Source organism: Canis lupus, chromosome 37 (assembly GCF_011100685.1).
Source record: "Canis lupus familiaris isolate Mischka breed German Shepherd chromosome 37, alternate assembly UU_Cfam_GSD_1.0, whole genome shotgun sequence".
Classification (NCBI taxonomy): Eukaryota; Metazoa; Chordata; class Mammalia; order Carnivora; family Canidae; genus Canis; species Canis lupus.
The window spans coordinates 1,453,946-1,472,350 of record NC_049258.1 but is presented as its reverse complement, the minus strand read 5'-3'; the positions used below and the strand labels follow the sequence as shown (position 1 = coordinate 1,472,350).

The following is an 18,405-nucleotide window of genomic DNA, read 5'->3' as shown; positions in this document are numbered from 1 at the left end:
TGTGTTGGTTGTGATCTCTTCTCTTTTATTTATGATTTTATTCATTTGAGTCTTTTGTCTTTTCTTTTTAATAAGGCTGGCGAGGAGGTTATCTATCTTAATTCATTCAAAGAACCAGCCCCTAGTTTCATTGATCTTTTCTACAGTTCTTCTGGTCTCTATTTCATTGAGTTCTGCTCTAATCTTTAGAATTTCTCTTCTCCTGCTTGGTTTAGGTAAATAACTTTTTTAAATATTAAGAGGGAACGTTCCATGACAGGGAATGTTTGGGGCATTTACTTTAAGACTTTACTAATTTTTGTTAAAAGCAGGCCTAAGAGTAGATAGCAGAAGTGCATTTGTAAGATAAAAAATTCTTTCTTTCTTCCTTAGGGCTGTCACATGGTAACTGAAGAGCTTCATTCTATAACCTTTGAAACACAGATCTGCCTCTATGGCCTGACCATAGATTTGGAGGTAGGTGTCAATCAACTATTTACTAATAATATTTTCAGTAATTGGCTGGCATTTGTAGATGAAAGTTGAGTGTTTTTAGGTTTTAGTACATTCTCTATTATTTTTGGTTAGAATTTTGTTTAGAAAATTTAATTTAGAAAATCAACATGTCATTTAGTTACTAATTAATCAACATTCTACTAGTAGAATGTATGCCATTCTGGTTAAATATAAATGATAAAATCTCATGGGCATTATCAATGCAATATCTATTTAATAATTGCTTGCCCAGATTGCATGTTTTTGGTTTGTTTTCTGGGATCTTCTGAGTCATGCCTACTCAGTGGAAAGCCTAAAGAGAAATAAGTAAGCATCCTTAAACCATGCCACATAGTGTTATATTTTTAAAATTTTAACTTGTCCACAAATCCCTCAGAAGGAAGGTTTTTCTAATGTAATGAGTAAAGACAAATGATAGGAACATTAACAATATGTTGTTTTATTCTCTTAACAGTCACCATTGGGGCATCCCTGGGTGGCTCAGCGGTTTAGCACCTGCCTTTGGCCCAGGGCGTGATCCTGGAGTCCCGGGATCGAGTCCCACTTCGGGCTCCCGGCATGGAGCCTGCTTCTCCCTCCTCCTGTGTCTCTGCCTCTCTCTCTCTCTCTCTCTCTATGTCTATCATAAGTAAATAAACAAACAAATAAATAAATCTTTTAAAAAAAAACAGTCACCATTGTACTCAAAGAAGGAATAAAGAAATTTTGAGAATTAAATTGAACATGACTGACTATGAGCTCCTTGAAAGCAGGGCATCATCATGACTTTGTCACACCATTGCCAGTAACTTACTCAATGCCTGGCACATAGTAGATGCTCAGCATAGGTTAAATAAATTAATGAACGGCTGCATGAAGGAACACACACAGTTTTACACATCCCAATATGATCTTATTTGTGAGAGGTATTGTCTTAGAGATCTACCTTTCCATTTTTTTCTTATTGAATGTAAATCTATAAGCATTTTCCATGAATGCCTTCCTTATCTCTTTTTCCTAAATCTCTGTTTAGGAAACATGGGCCTAAGAGCCCATGTTTTCATGAAAATGTTTTCATGGGCTATTAGGGTTGGTGTTTCCCTGTCTCCAGAAGTCTAACCTCTGTTATCGAGAAAGGACTAATGTGGGTTGATTAGTTTCTCACACTAGTCTGTGAAAGCCTTTTTATTCTATGAGGTTGAGAACTACAGTACCAGTGTAGTTCCACAGCAGACTGGGCAGCTCTGTTTCTAATAAAGTTTTGTATTCCAACATTGCTTACCTCTTCATCTTCTGCAGTGAAAATGCCCATGTCTAGTACTGACATTAATTAGATGTCAGATCATAAATTGAATATATTGATTCACTTCATGGATTAATTTGAAGTTAAATCCTTTATAGTAACTTGTTAAGAGAACGGTTGCAAAATCAATACAAGCTCTAATTGGCTGCATTTTAGGCCATTTATAATACTAGAAAATATAAATATTCTTATGATGTCAAGGGAAGATACTGGAGAAGTTAACTGGCCAAGCGCTCGGAAAGGATTCCCATTTTTATGGCTTCTTTCATCCCCATACCTTCATTCATATATGCCTAGAAATTTCCCGTACCTTCACAAGTCATTTCAGTAACCAGGGCAGTGTAGACACCAGGATTAAAGGAGTAGAGCTGGCTTGAGATGGCCCTTTAGGAGACAGGGTCAAGTATAAAATCAGTGCAAGGTGCAACTACCTGTAATAACTGTGCTTTTTTTTTTTTTTTTTTTAACAGACCAGCTCATTACCTGTGGTGATGATTTCCAATGTCAGTCAGTTACCTAATGCTTGGGCATCCATCATTTGGTACAATGTGTCAACCAACGATTCCCAGGTATAGTCTATTCCTATTTCTCCTCCTTTAATTCTATTTGATTTGTTTTATTGTCCAAAAACCCATCTGCATCAAAAGATATATATATATATATATATATATATGTATATATATATGAGTTTTGAATATATAGTCATATATCTATATATATTAAATTTAGCATGTTTTTGTGGATTGTTTTATTACAGAGAGTTCCAATTATATTTAGTTGTATATATCCTCTCTTATGTTATATTTAAAGTCATATGTTCTGATGAACTTGGACGCTGGGAGAGTTCTGGCTAGCAAAACGGACAGGCAGGTATTTGTTACGTCTGAGGATCTGGTCAGCTCTCAACTATGTACATAACAGTGAGTTCTAGGCCCATCCTGTGGCTCTGTTAATTGGGCCATGGGGAGACTTCTCAGTCTAGAATTAATGTCTGACTGCTATGTGTACCGCCTCAACTACTTCCGGCCCCACCTCCACACAGATTTTATTTAAAGGTAGCAAATTGGTTTCCAAAGAAGTAACTAGAATATTAACCAATCTTGCCTAACTAACCCTCTGACTATACAAATTTTCAAGTTGATTATAGATTTTATCCATTCTAGGCTCAAGCTGGGTTTTAATGCCATCTGGTGGTTGAGACATTGAGCAAAAATTGGCTTCAAGTTCCAAAGCTAGCCGAAAACAGAAACAGATGCTCTTCTTAAAAGACAACCAAGGGAAACGAGTGGCAAAAAAAGATGTCTGCCCTTCCCCTTGTTCCCTCTTACAAAATTTCATTATGTTGTCCTCGAAACCAGCAAGGCCTAGAGAAAATGGTTCAAATGTAAAGAATATTTATTCTTAATTCAAAGCAAATATTCACTCTTAAGGGAAGAATTTTTTTTTTTTTTACCTTAGGTCCTAGCAATAAGAACCGACATGATGAGTTAGCTCTATCTATCTATCTTTTTTAAAATGTGCCTAATAGGGAAATAACATGGACTATGACTCAGCTCTATTCCTTCTCATCCTTGGTGCCCTGGCATCTGAGATTAACTGTAGAGAGGGAGGCTGCACAGGGTACACGGTGCCTCACTTCCTCTCAGGCTGCAGTGAGAAGAACAGGACTCACTAGAGAAATCATCTGGTCTTTAAAGCCAAGAAGAGCCTACACCCCTGGATTAAAGGATATTCCCCATGAGGGGCTACACATATTCAGAGCTTTTCATTCAACTTTGGGATGTAGGAGAAACGATGGGTCACTTCCCTGTCCTCTGAGTACAGCACTGTTGCACTTAGCTTTCTTCAGCATCTTTCACCAAAATTGTCACACTAGCCACCCCAGACTCTGTTCTGCTCCTGCATGAGGAATGTGGAAAGCAGATCGCATGTAGCTCCTACAGCATAGATGCACAGCCTACTTACAGAGTCCAGCATAACAACAAACTCTGGTTTTTCTTCTTCCCTTTCTTCTGCTTCAAAATCTAAGCTCCCAGACCTCAATTATATTCTATGCTTTTGGGGCATTTTTCCAGACACAATTGTCTGGTTCAAGGGAAACTGCATCTCTAGAAACTCTTTCTCTCCATTCCTCCCCTTCCTATCTCCCACTCCTTGTTGGATGCTGTGTCCTCTTTCACTCCCAACCTTCTGACACCTCTTGGATTGGTTCCTTTTGTTGCTGCCCAGCTTAGCTCATGCCTCTCCTGAACTGTACTAGATTACTCAATTCTTCCCCTTCTTCTCTCCCTAGAACATCTTTCTTGGCTTTCACACCTTCTGCTTTCCAGTAATCTGAGATGAAATCCTCTCTTTCACAATTGTTGACCCAGTTTCTGGTACAAGCAGTCTTATTTGTAGTTAGTCATACAGAAGATTCTCTTGCCCAGATCAAAAGAAAAGATTACCGTATGACCCATAAAACAGGACTCAGGTTAATTATGAGTTCGTATTTGTAAGGTCACCTACTTTAGCTCGAGACTTACCTATTTTTGTGCTTTGGGATTCTTCGTTCGGTCAAGGTGTAACTTGTACCAACCCATGATAAGATAATTATATAATTGATATAGGTATTGTTGAAGATTGATATTACTTGAGAAAAGAATATTTGCCCAGTGACTTGTTGGACAGTATTAAGGACTTACCTGAGTTGATTGATAGCCCACAGTCCAGGGAAAGTTAAGAGATGTCCAACGATTCTATCAAGAATAACATGGAGACATCTATTGTATTGGACTCAAGGATTAAGGAACTCTTCAGGAAAAGACAAAAGCAGCGTCAGTTTAAAAGCACAGCAGAGATGAAACAATAATCTGTATTAACTTAGATTGGCCTAAACAGTTTAAGACAGGAATTTTACATACTGAATTATAGTGTGTTCAATGTGATCAATGAATATAATCATCGTTACAACTCTATTTTAGAACTTGGTTTTCTTTAATAATCCTCCATCTGCCACTTTGAGTCAACTCCTGGAAGTGATGAGCTGGCAGTTTTCATCCTATGTCGGCCGGGGCCTTAACTCAGATCAACTCAATATGTTAGCAGAGAAGCTTACAGGTGAGAGCTTGTAGACGTGAAGACTTGCCTCTGTTTGGGGTCCTCAGGCATTTTAAAGAACCAGGTGATACTACTACTTATTCATAAGGAGGAGAGTCACAATTTACTGAGCACCTACTACATCGCCAGGCACAGAGCTAAATGCTATGTTATATTTTTTAGGAAAGGCTAACTCATTACTCTATCCGTTTTAGAGATGAGGGTCCTTCAGCTCAGAGGTTAGTGCCTGGCACGGCTGCGTGGCTAGTACACAGCACAGCCAAGACACAGGCCAAGCAGGGTCCAGTTCCAAAGCCTCTTTCTTTCCATTCCACTCTCCAGTCTCCAGGGTGTTTCTATGCCATTTTCACTGAGTGTAATGTGAAGTCTTAATGGTGCCTTGACTTTCATATTAATATCACAATGGTCATTAGCCAGCTGGACAACAGCTGATTCCAGGGCCAGGGAATTTCATAGAAATTAGAAGCCACCCAGATAATACTTAATTCTCCATATCAAGAAGATCTCAGTTTTGGGCACCTGAGTGGCTCAGTCGCTTGAGCATCTGCCTTTGGCTCAGGTCATGATCCCAGGGTCCTGAGATGGCGCCCCACGTCAGACTCCCTGCTCAGTGGGGAGCCTGCCTCTCCCTCTCCTTCTGACTCTCCCCCTGCTTATGCTCTCTCATGCTCTCTCTCTCTCAAATAAATAAAAACAGTCTTTAGGAAAAAAAGGAAAGACAATTTCAGTTTTGACTAATAGTTTTTTTAAATTTGCAAAATAGAATTATTGGTACTTCAGATAGTGACTATAGTGTAAGATTTTTCTAAAAGAAAAAAAAAGATTTTTCTAAAAGAATTTTTTTTTCTAAAAGAATTTTAAAAGGCATCTATATTTTGACAAGTCTGGGGTAAATACATTTAGCACCAAAAAAGAGTTAAGATTAGATTTGTATACATTTCTAGTTAAAGTAGGGCGTAAGATGCATTTGAGCATCAGCAGTGAAATACTAGGTGACTTGGCAACTGGTGCTGGGTTGCCACTTGGACCTACTATCTGATCAGTAAATCAGATCTTTGGGGAATATTTAAAAATTTAGTTAATGTAAATTTGCTTTTTGAACTTACATAGTTCATAAACTGCATTTAGTAAATATTTGTTGAGTGAATAAAGTTTTCAAATATCCTTTCACATCTTTACCAAATTATCCTTATAAGTATAATTTCCTTAAAAATTGAGATAGTCTTGTACCGTGTCATTGCCCTGGACCATAGTCAGATGGCTCCTTACTGCCTAAAGGATCCCGAGTTCATTCTTTTCGTAGTAATAATTAGGAGTCCTGATAATCTGTCTATATCTAACTTATATAAGTTTATTTTATGTTTATTGACCAACATTAGGCAGCTCTCACCGTCTCCTATATAAGCCTTGTTCACGCCCACTGTGCTTCATCCTACATTATTCTTACTAGAGTGTGGTTTCCTCCTTTTCTTCTGATAATTTATATCCAATCCAATCATGAGGGCCTGGCACTAGACACTCACCCTCTTCCTAAAGTTATCTTAGCTCCTGCACTGAAAGGAATTTTTTCTTAGATAATTTCGTGATATCTTACATTTTTACTCTTTCTAGCATTAAGTACACTGAAAACCCATAACAGATGCTTAAGAAAATCTTGAAAGGGGCTGGGGAAAATCTAAATTGAGCACCAAATGGAAAAGCCTAATTGTTAATAAAAAATCTCATTCTTTTCTTTCATTTTAGCCCAATCTAGCTACAATGATGGTCATCTCACCTGGGCCAAGTTCTGCAAGGTACAAACAGGGGAACAAGAATATCATTAAGATTTTTTTTAAGTAGTGCTTCTTCTTAAGCCTCTTTTGCATAATCTGGGATTTTGAGGATTTCCTGAATGCAGTTTTTTTTTTTTTTTTAAACTCTAAACTATTTTCTCATTTAAAGGAAGTATTCCGGGGTGCCTGGGTGGCTCAGATCAGTTGGGCAGCCAACTCTTGGTTTAGACTCAGGTCATGATCTCTCGGGGTCTGGGATTGAGCCCCATGTCAGGGTCCCCACTCGGTGGGGAATCTGCTTCAGGATTCTCTCTCTCCCTCTACCCCTCCCCCCACTTTCTCCCTCTCTCTCTCTGTTTCTCTCTAAAATAAATATTTTTTAAAAAAACGTTTAAAGGAAGCACTTCATTGAAAACTGGAACTTGAACTGTTATTTCAACATTACTATTGAAATAATCATTGTCCTAACATGTTTATTTATTGCAATAGGAACACTTACCCGGTAAATCATTTACCTTTTGGACATGGCTTGAAGCAATATTAGACCTCATTAAAAAACACATTCTTCCCCTTTGGATAGATGGGTGAGTTACAGGCTATATTTTCCACATGAGTTCATTAGATTCTTGTTTTTATGGTATTGGTTTTTTTTCCTTTTTTAAAAAAAAAGCATGTTTAGCGATGGGTGGGTGGGGGAATAGTTCAGTTCTTTCATTCTTCATGAAGTTCTGATATTTACTTTAATCTTATAAGAGTATTTCATTGACTTTTTATTGTACTCAGAACAAATTTAAGTCAGTTCTTTGTGAGTGAAACAAATACATATGTAATAAATTACAGTGTTTGCTCAGATAAAACTTGTGCCATTGCTCTACTTTTAGGTATGTCATGGGCTTTGTTAGCAAAGAGAAGGAACGACTCTTACTAAAGGATAAAATGCCTGGAACCTTTTTGTTAAGATTCAGCGAAAGCCACCTTGGAGGGATAACCTTCACCTGGGTAGACCATTCTGAAAATGGTACATGCTCCTCTTGTTTGTACATGTGAATTAGCATCGGGTTTGGCTGTCGGCATTTCAGTTTTCAGAAGTGTGTAGCACGATGTTCTGTTTTTCACGTGTTCAGGGGGCTTTAACATCAGTTGCTAGAGTTGTCCCCGAAGAGGGTACCTTGAGTCGCTCACAGCCCTGTGTGGGTGCCCTCCATCGCGTGGCAACCTCTAGCCACACCGCACAGAAGGGCCGGCAGTGTTTTAGAGCCAGTTAAGTGAAAAATGACGTGGGCAGGAAGAAAGTCCGCAAAGCATTGGCGGCAGGAACCTGCATGTTCCTCCCCGACCCCCTGTCTGTGTTTCCAGGAGAGGTGAGATTCCACTCGGTGGAGCCCTACAATAAAGGCCGGTTGTCTGCTCTGCCGTTCGCGGACATCCTTCGAGACTACAAGGTTATTATGGCTGAAAACATTCCCGAAAACCCTCTGAAGTACCTTTATCCTGACATTCCCAAAGACAAAGCCTTTGGTAAACACTACAGCTCCCAGCCGTGCGAAGGTTAGCTTCTTTGCTTGCTTGTCGTCTTCAGACCTTGGCAGATACCCTCATATTGGAGAAAAGTAAATGCAGCCCCTCTCCTTAGGTTTACTTCGATTGTCATTGAGACCCAGGGAGCACGTGGAGGTCAAGGCCTTAGAAATGAAGTAGCGCGGGCAGTTCCCGAGGAGGGACAGCTGGGGCCACCGCGCCCCGCACAGGAGCTAGTAATCCGTGGCTTCCAGCAGCCGGACTTCCGGTGGCCATGACAGCTTCTCACAGCCACTGGGAGGGTGTCGGCTTCCTCCTTCCTGAAACAAAAGTGCCTCTGACTTCATGTCTATGACTAGGAGAGGGGGGCAAAAAAGAGGAGGTAATGATTAGAAAGCTATTAAGAGTTCGGGAAGTCTGTTTTCAGCAAAAGAAGCCTGGGGCTTAAAGGCTTTACATTTTCTACCTTACAGTAGTCTCCCAACTGAGTGGACGGTTCACTTGCCGGGAAGGGCCCGGGGGTCACTGCTTCGTCCCCCATCTACTGGCCGACTAACAAGTCTTAGCGCACCTGCCTTTCCGGGTTGCATTCCAAGGGGCTAAAGTAACGCCTGACCAAAATAAGCATTTGGGAAAAATATTTGTGGGGTTTTTTTTCTTTTTCTTTAAGATTTTATTTATTTATTCATGAGAGACATAGAGAGAGAGAGGCAGAGACTCAGGCAGAGGGAGAAGCAGGCTCCATGCAGGGAGCCCGACGTGGGACTCGATCCCGGGTCTCCAGGATCACGCCCCGGGCTGCAGGCGGTGCCAAACCGCTGCGCCACCGGGGTTGCCCTGGGAAATATTTGTTAAATACATGAAAGAATACAAATAAAATTAGCTGTATAATTGTAATGTTAAGTTTCCCGTTCTGTGTCTCTAATAAAAGTGTATGCAAGTCATTATCCATTACAATGTCCATCTATAGCAACCTAACCTATGAGCACCGTCTTGTGGAATATCACAGTCGTCACCCACAGACACTGATTGTGGCTACCCTACTGACTCACTGTAAATCCTACAATACTCAGATCAACCAAATATAATCAAACTTAAACATAACATTGAAGACAGGTGATATAGGTGACTCCCACTTCTTCTCATACATCCCAGAGACAATCATACGTAAAGTCAGTTTAGGCCTGCCAAGAGATTTTTCTCTTCTTGCACATTTTATGTTCATAAACACTGTTTCATCTATTCAGCCAAATATTTTGGCGAGTCACTAAACAATCAGAATATCTCTCTTCTTTTAAGGTTCCTTATATTTTCATAGGATTTTTAAAAATATATATATATCACATTGATATCATTTTTTCCTGCCTTTCTTTTCCAGTCTCACGGCCAACAGAAAGAGGGGACAAAGGTTATGTTCCATCTGTTTTTATCCCCATTTCAACAATGTAAGTAACCTTAGCTACATGTAAAATATCTCTTACTGAACTTATCTTTCTTTAAAAAAGCATTTCTACAGGAAATCTTAGGCTAGAGCAGAGTACGTGTACCTGACAATAAAGCATTTTAATGCTCAGTGTCCCACCCACTTCAATACCTAGAGAGCCGGCCCTCAGGAAGCCCCATAGCATGCCATGACTGGAATCCTAAAGCTGCCACTTTATATGTCATGTAGTTCAGGGGGGGCATCTCGGTGTCACAGATAGATGAAGCCCCAGCAATGAGTTCCAGCCCCAGCGTCTCACCACAGCTATTTTTTTTTTTTAAACTTTCATTTATTTATGATAGTCACAGAGAGAGAGAGAGAGAGAGAGAGGCAGAGACACAGGCAGAGGGAGAAGCAGGCTCCATGCACCGGGAGCCCGACGTGGGATTCAATCCCAGGTCACCAGGATCGCGCCCTGGGCCAAAGGCAGGCGCTAAACCGCTGCGCCACCCAGGGATCCCCACAGCTATTATTTTTAATCCTTTTCAACATGTGCCTTGTGATCTCTTTAAGCCGAAGCGATTCAGCTGAGCCACATTCTCCGTCAGATCTCCTGCCCATGTCTCCAAGTGTCTATGCAGTGCTGAGAGAAAACCTGAGTCCCGCAACAATTGAAACTGCAGTATGTTCCCTTTCCTTTCCATTGCTGGTCAAGGGCACTCCTGTGAAGCACATGTGCTACCTGGTAATCAGAGGGGCTGAAGTTCTGCCTGAGAAGTGAGAAAACACTTCTGTCGGACCAAATCCATGAGCAAAATGCTGGGTGTGTCTGTCTGTTCCTGTGGGTCACTGAGGGGGTCTTGCCAGCAGACGCTTTCACTCATTTGAACTCCTTTAGTTTCTTGCCATCAAAGCCAGCAGAGGGCAGATACTGCTCTTCCTCACTCACATACACCTTGTCCCCACTTCTCCCATTGGCTGCACCACTCCCCACCATTCCCCACCTTAGCAGACCACATACATTAGTCAATATTTATAAGCCCAGTTCAATATTTATTATATTTTTTTAAGATTTTATTTATTTATTCAAGAGAAACAGAGAGAGAGAGAGAGGCAGAGACACAGGCAGAGGGAGCAGCAGGCTCCATGCAGGGAGCCTGACGTGGGACTCAATCCCAGGTCTCCAGGATCACGCCCCGGGCCGAAGGCAGGAGCTAAACCACTGAGCCACCCGGGCTGCCTGCAATATTTATTTTAGTTGAAGGATCACAAATTCCGATTTTTTTTGTTACTTGTATTATTAGTCTTGTCCCGGGGCTTCTTCAAGTAGTACATGAATTACAGTCAGTAGCAGCGTAATAATTCTCTCCTGAGAACTGAATCACAATCTTAAATGCAGTAATGTGACTTAGGGTGCATCCTCTCTATTGCTCGTCCCCAATACCATCGAGGGATTCCATTTACATACAAATGAACATACTAGAACAATAGAATCTTAGAGGGACCCTGAGCCCCAAGAAATTTGTATCTGGTGTTGGGGAGGAAAATTTTTGCTTTGCCCTTCGAGGATCCTTTTGCTGATCTAAGAATTAAATTGGCATGAGACAGATTGATAAGAAAAAATAAAACAATTACTAATAATTACTAACTAAAAATAAATAAAGTACTAACAGGGAACCATAAGAATATGAGGCACACACACAAGCAACTGAGGCTTATATGCCATTCTGAGCTAAGGAGAAGGGGCTAGGGTCTGGGACTTCAAAGAGAATGAAGACAATTCACGGAAATATGAAAAAGAGTAAATATTTCATACATGTTTGCTGGGCTATACAGAAACAATGGGGCAAAGAGAAGAATTTTAACAAATAGATTTTGTTAAGTTCCTCCCTGACTACCACACCTAGTTCATTTTATAATGTCATTATCTATGGGGATCTGGCTCCCTTCCTGAGCCAGATCCTCTATCTAGATTCTTTTAGACCATTAGTGGGAAGGTCAAAGTTTCTTCCTAAGCCTTTTAGTTCTTAAACATAATCAGCCTAAAATAATTCACATGCTAAAAAGGCACATTTTGGGGTGGCAAATTTTGCTCCTCTACACGGGTTATATAAATCAAGTGAGTTTTAGTCCTCTTGAAGATTTCTGGAGACGGAAAGCCCATTGTCCCCTTTGGCAGCTTATTCCAATGTTAGTTGTCTTAAATCATTTAGTTGCGAGAACTTTTGCTACATTTTTATACACATTTCCTCATTACTTTTTTTTTTTAAGATTCTATTTATTTATTCATGAGAGAGAGAGAGAGAGAGAGGCAGAGACACAGGCAGAGGGAGAAGCAGGTTCCATGAAGGGAGCCCGACATGGGACTCAATCCCGGGACCCCGGGGTCACGCCCTGGGCTGAAGGAACATGCTCAACCGCTGAGCCACCCGGGCTGCCCTCATTACATTTTTGTGGGATAAAATTTGTGAACACTTACTAGTTAATTGGTAGAAAGATTATGAAATATTTAGTAGACAAAAGGGTGTTTACCTAAAAAAATTATAACTTACTTGCAAAATCATTATTTTCCTCAAAAGTCATTTTCATTTTCCAATTTTAGATGAAGTCTCCGTATTCTGCTGAATGACAGGATAAACCCTTGACTCTCAGAAGAAGGAAGCAAATGAAAAAGCTTAAAGACTGATCTTTGCCAACAATCATATCTTATTTCTTCAGCTTTGTATATACCGGATTCCAGGAAATGGTTGAAGTCTGAAGCTCTGCTTTCACTGACGTGACACCACCAACTGGGAATGTCCTGGTTGAAATGCTAAAAACCGAAGCTTCAGATAAACTTGCAAAATAAAACACTTTAAGAAACCAGTGTTAATATAATATTAACAAATGACTCATTTGTATTTGCTTCATTTCTGATTTTGTTTCTTACATGTTACTCCTGACTTCGTCTCTAGAAGGACTAAGTGTTAAGATTTCAGAATAGGTCAAGAATGACAGAGTCACACCTACATCACTCAAAACCCAGCAAGAAGGCCTGAGAGTAAAGCCAAGTGGGCTAATGTCCTGAGTTCTAGCAGGTAAAAGCCATCACCCTAGATACCAGATGGAAGGAATGACAGGGCATAAGAGCAGCAATTTACAGGGTGTCCTGGGTGAATTGTGAAGCCTCTTGATTGCCAGATCAATACTGTCTCAACTTTGGGGTTCACAGCTGCTGGTTCCACTGCCAGGCATGACCTCGTCTCAGGGGAAGGGTTCCATCATCATCCTCAGCTGGTATTCTCAGGTAAATTGCCCCAAAAGCAGATTCATAGGTAAAAATTTCATGAAACAAGGACGACTCTAGAAGAGGTTGGTGGACTAGGTGAGCCCTATGATCCTTTCCAGCTCTCTTAGTCCCCAGTCCCATGAATCCAGTCTGAGCCTGGGAAAGGACTCGAGGATGAAGAGAAGCTCATCCCTTCGGTTTTCTTGGGTGATGAGGGAGGGGAGGGGGTTTCTGGAATGATGATGCAGGTGTATGAGCTGCAGGTCTGTTTAGATCCTTGCCTTGCTTCAGTGGTGCCTTTGCCCAGATGCTGCCCTTCGTAACAGTGTGGGGTCCCCACTGCCCAAGACCTGGGGAGGTCTCTGTGTCTCAAGCCCTGGGGAAGCTGTTGAGCTGGGTGAGGAGGTCATGATACCAAGGCATCTGCCCAGCCCAACTACAAAAAATCTTGAGGCAGGTGTTCAAGGTGAGGTCTGACTGCAGCGTCAGACAACAGCTCCCTCTGGAGCTCTCTAACTCCTACCCATCTTCTGTCCCTGAGGCAAGACAGAGAGAGGCTAACATCTAATGGAAAAGAATTCGAAGAAAAAAAAAGGTTTTGCTATAACCTGCCTTCTCAGAGATTCCATCTTACCAATCTCATCCATTCTATCTACTCACATGGGCCCAACTGGATTCCGTATTGTTCTTCCAGCACCTGCCCCAAGGCCCGCAACCTTACTCCTTTGCAAGCTCCCGACAGCCCTCTTACGTGGTCCAGGCGTCTGTTGGATGGAGGGCCGTCAGGCTCACTTGAGGTGCATTCTCCTAGTGTCTCCTCCACATGCCCTATTTCCTGAAATTCAATGTATCAGTTGGCAGCAAAAGTAGAGGAGATCACCGTAAACCTTATTTAAAGCTATATAGTTTGGTGGATATTTTGAATTGTAAAATGATTATTATAGTTTTGTCTTTAAAGAGGTAATCTCCTACCAGGAAATACTCAACTGGATTTGGAAGCCAACCAAGGTGGCGGAAGCTTTTCACTAATGAAATGTAGTAAAAGTACGATGCACCCTTATTCAGCATGGTTTTTTGAACCTCTCAACATAGAGCCTGGTAGCAGAACGCCAAAGTTCCATATGGGATCTCAACCATCGTCGGAGGGCAGACAACACAAGGACATGTGTACTGTGCTCCCTATAGTAGAGGCAGAGGCCATCTAGTAAGAGCTCAACATGTGGTTATTTGTACTTAGATTCGGGAAATCAAAACCAAGTTCTTTATGACAGCGTAGAATTAGGGGATTTTGTCCAAGGATTCCTGGAGAACACCTGCAGTTCAGGATGAGCTGTGCCACTTGAGATGAAGTGCAGTGAATGGGAAGGGAATTTAGATTACATCCTCCAAATCCTCCTCCAAGATATTTTTTTTTTTTGTCACAACTGGCAACAAATAGCATTTAATGAAATACAATGTAGATTTGTTTTTTAAATATTTTTATTTTTTAAAGATGTCATTTATTCCTGAGAGACCCAGAGAGAGAGGCAGAGACAGGAGAGGGAGAAACAGGCTCCGTGCAGGGAGCCCAATGCGGGACTCGATCCCGGGACCCCGGGGTCACACCCTGGGCCAAAGGCAGCGCTAAACCTAAACCGCTGAACACCCCCGGGCCGCCCTGTATTTTTTGTTTTTTGCTTTTTTATTTATGATAGTCACAGAGGAGAGAGAGAGAGAGAGAGAGAGAGAGAGGCAGAGACATAGGCAGAGGGAGAAGCAGGCTCCATGCACCGGGAGCCCCATGTGGGATTCGATCCCGGGTCTCCAGGATCACGCCCCGGGCCAAAGGCAGGCGCTAAACCGCTGCGCCACACAGGGATCCCTTTGTTTTGTTTTGTTTTGTTTTTTAAATATTAATCACATTTTCACTTCTCCCCTCCCCCACCCCAGGCCGACCCCAGATGTCCACTCTGCTAATCCCTTTGCAAATTCTTTTTCACATGGACTCACTTGGACCAACTGCACTGAAAGTCACCGACTTTATCTGGAATAAATGTTGCAAGGAGGCAGCCCCCAGGGGATCTCCTCAAAGTCCTACAGTAGCAAGGAAGGCCTCCGGAGGCCCATAAGGAAGGAGCGAGCCTGTTTCTGGCAAACTCTAGGGCTTTTCCTTTACCTCCTACGTTCAGGAGCCCCAGGAGCTCAGACAGGATTTGAGGTCCAAGCAGTCCCTGCTCTACTCTCCCCACAGGAAACCGTGTGCAGGCTTAGCCAGCCGCCCTGTGCACACACCCCAATTTCTGGCAGATGGTTTTCTTTTTCAAAATGACCGTGAGCTTTGATTGACTTGACTGCATTTTTTTTTTAAGAGTCAGGTATGTATTAGAGAGAGTGTGCATCCGTGGGGTGGGCAGGGGCAGGGACCTTGCAGCCGACCCCCCAGGGACAGGAGCTGAGCCCCGCGGCTGTGGCCGCTGCCTTCTGGCTCGGGCTGCAGCGCCGCACACGCAACCAGACCCCCTTCCTGGCCACCCGCCGAGCAGAACGGCTCCAGCAGGGCCCCAAGCAGAAGCTGCAGAAACACGAGGCACGACCACCCCGCCACCTGCTACAACAAATGCGACAACTCTGCGGCTCCCTGTGTAGACCGAGGGCCCCGCTGAAAAGAAACCCCACGGGTGTCCTGGCTTGATGATCTTGGAGGGGCTCACGGGCCTGCGGACACTCGGGCTGCGGGCGCCCGGCCGGCAGGTCAGCTCCGCCTTCACAGACGCCCAACAAACCCGGGGTGTCCTTCGGTAGGAACGAAGGCAACGAGCCGTGGGCCACGCAGCTGTCACTGGTCAGTTGTGACCATTTTGAACTTGCCTTCATCAGACCCACTGATGTACTGAGCCGTGAACACGTAGATGACTGATGACCGTGTCACAAAGTTGGCTTTTAATACCTTAACATCTGCATTTCAATGCCGTTCGTTGGCTTTCTATTTAATCTCTTGCATTTTATTCAACTAAAAACATTACCCTCTGAAGGAGTCCACAGGTCTCATCACGCTGCCGAGGGGCCCGTGGCACAAAACCTAAGCATCCCAGCTCTCGGGGCACCTGGGTAGCTCCACCGGTTAGGCTTCTGCTCGGGGTCCCGGGATCCAGCCCTGCTTTGGGGTCCCCCCTCAGGGGAATCTGCTTCCCCCTCACCCACTGCCCCCCCCCCCCCGCCCTCGTGTTCTTTCTCGCTTTGTCTCTCAAATAAGTAAAATCTTAAAAAAAAAAAAAAAAAAAAAAATCTCAGCTCTGGGTGAGGACCACAATTCTCAATGGATCTTTCCAGAGTTATGTAGTCTCTTCTTAGTGTTCAACTCATCCCCCATTTCCTCCCCCAGCAACGGCTTCTCACCCCGCGGGACATAAACACACACAGGACTGAACTACTTTCTGTTTCTTTGAGGGCCTGGCCTCCCTCCCGCCCCCTGCACTGCATCCTCTCAATTCTTCAACCCCATCCCGTCCACGCCGCCACCTGGACAATGCTCCCCCAACCTCCAGGTTCTAAAAAGCCTCCTGCCCCCAAATGTGTACACGCGGAGGACTCTGGTCACTCCACCCTCCTCCGTATCCTGCGGATGCCCCAGCATCCTTGCTACCACCTCGGTAGGAAAGGCGCATCGGCGGTCTTCCTCATGAGGCTCTAAGCAAGTTCTGCACATACAGGGACCAAGAAGCCTTTGTTCCCAGTTCTAGCCCTAAAATCTAGTCCAATCTGCCCCCGAATAAGTATTTGTTGACAATTTAATATTTGAGCACGTAGAGGACAACAATTAGTTCCTTTCCCTCTATTGCTCCCTAACCTGCAAGACTAAGAATTCTCTTCACGACCCTCCGAATTCCAAAATTATGGAACAGTCACTAATACTACAGACCGATTAACCAAAGTATGCTTGTCCTTGCTTTCCTTCTCCTTCACCTCGTAATTTCCAGACTCTGTAGAAGTGCTCTGGATTACATTGTTTGATTGTCAGCTCATCCGAACTTCTCTTTAATTCAGGGATCTTATGTGTGCCTCACATCCCAGACATCTGCCCCTCCAGGAATGAACGAAGTGCTCCTGAAATTTCCCAGAACTCCGCCTCTATTGGACCCTGGGCCTTCCTACTCCTGGGCCAGGTGAAAGCTCTTACGTGAAGCTTCAAGGGCATTCACTGAGATGCCTGGAGGCTCTGCTAGGCCCGATGGAGATGGGGAAGAGGTTGGAAAGGGGACAGACGAGTGAGGCTCCCCCTAAAATCCTTCAGACCGGGTTTCAGAATACTCCTGCTCTTTCTTCTCCCAGCTCAGGAGGTCTAGAGCCCACGTGGAGGTCTGAGTGGTTGACTTAACTGTGATTCTTGATTTCCAGGTTGTTTGGTGCTGTCATGCGCTCATTAAAAAAAATATTGATGGGCAGCCCGGGTGGCTCAGCAGTTGAGCACTTACTTTAAGCTCAGGGCATGATCCTGGGTCCTGGGATCGAGTCCCACATCCGGCTCCCTGCATGGAGCCTGCTTCTCCCTCTGCCTGTGTCTCTCTACCTCTCTCTCTCTCTGTGTGTGTGTGTGTGTGTGTGTTTCATGAATAAATAAATAAAATATTTTTTAAAAAAACATTGAGGTTGCCTATCAGGGACCGCCTTTCTCAACTAGGGCTTCCCATCTGGACCATAAGACACAGTCGGTGATTTGCTTGACTATTTTCCCGGCTGTGCCAATGCCGATACGCGGCCGTTCCACGTGCACAGGAGAGACAGGAGCTGCCACGCGGGCTCCCCGGGGCACCAGGCCGGATTCTCCCCCGGAGCCCGGGACAGCTGTCACGGGACAGTCCTTCCTGTTGTGTGGGGAGATGAAAACACACAAACGACAGGTTATTAAATGACAGGTACCGTGGAGACTAGAGTAACTGCAAGAAGTGGTGAGTGAACGTCTCTCCGGGGAGATCATGTGATCTGAGACCTAAAGAAAGAGCAGGAGCAAGTCCACGGACAGGGCCGGAGCCCGGAGCCCAGTTACCTGAAGGAACAGCACAGGAGGCCCCCGCTGAGAAAATCCTGAGGAACAGGAGGCCACAGGGAGGGGAATGCGGTGAGGGGCACGCAGGGGAAAATATGGGTGGGCGACAGGGGAAAGACCAGACCCTGCAGGTCCCTACATGGAAAGCTGAAGGCTCTGGACTTTATTGAAAGGGCTCTAGGAAAGAATGGTGTTATTGTTTTCGTTCCTCCCTTATCTAAGTTTTCATTTGTAAAATGAAAGTAAATACGTAACAAGGTTTCTGTGGAAGAACTCACCTTTCCTTCAATTTCACACTAACTGCATTAGTGCGCAACCTGAGCCGCTGCGCAGGGCGGGCGCTCACAAGGGCTCGCGCTGGGATTAAGGCTCTACTGCCGCCTTCTTGAAATTCTTTAGTGTTGAACACAAGGCTGCGTGTTTTCATCTTGCACGGAGCCCCGCCAGTTACCCAGCCCGCCCTGTCCGTGTAACCGCAGGAAGTGAACCTCCATTTGCACCGTGGGGACCGTGTAAGAGCGCGTG

General features: G+C 43.7%; 1 protein-coding gene across 11 annotated transcripts in view; it reads left to right on the top strand.

The window, feature by feature from the left end:
- The window catches only part of STAT4 (signal transducer and activator of transcription 4), a 118,991-nt gene extending 106,525 nt beyond the window's left edge, over positions 1-12,466 (top strand). For 6 of the 11 annotated variants that reach the window (XM_038585191.1, XM_038585188.1, XM_038585190.1 and 3 more), the window contains 10 exons: positions 373-456; positions 2,248-2,346; positions 4,741-4,876; positions 6,620-6,669; positions 7,138-7,232; positions 7,530-7,666; positions 8,005-8,196; positions 9,545-9,611; positions 10,163-10,412; positions 12,192-12,466. In XM_038585191.1, the coding sequence (XP_038441119.1) occupies positions 373-456; positions 2,248-2,346; positions 4,741-4,876; positions 6,620-6,669; positions 7,138-7,232; positions 7,530-7,666; positions 8,005-8,196; positions 9,545-9,611; positions 10,163-10,370 (1,068 nt within the window). In that variant the 3' untranslated portion in view covers positions 10,371-10,412; positions 12,192-12,466. The remainder of the gene's footprint in view (positions 1-372; positions 457-2,247; positions 2,347-4,740; positions 4,877-6,619; positions 6,670-7,137; positions 7,233-7,529; positions 7,667-8,004; positions 8,197-9,544; positions 9,612-10,162; positions 10,413-12,191) is intronic. The other 5 variants (XR_005385081.1, XM_038585192.1, XR_005385082.1 and 2 more) reach the window with 5 other exon arrangements.
- Positions 12,467-18,405: the final 5,939 nt, after the last annotated feature.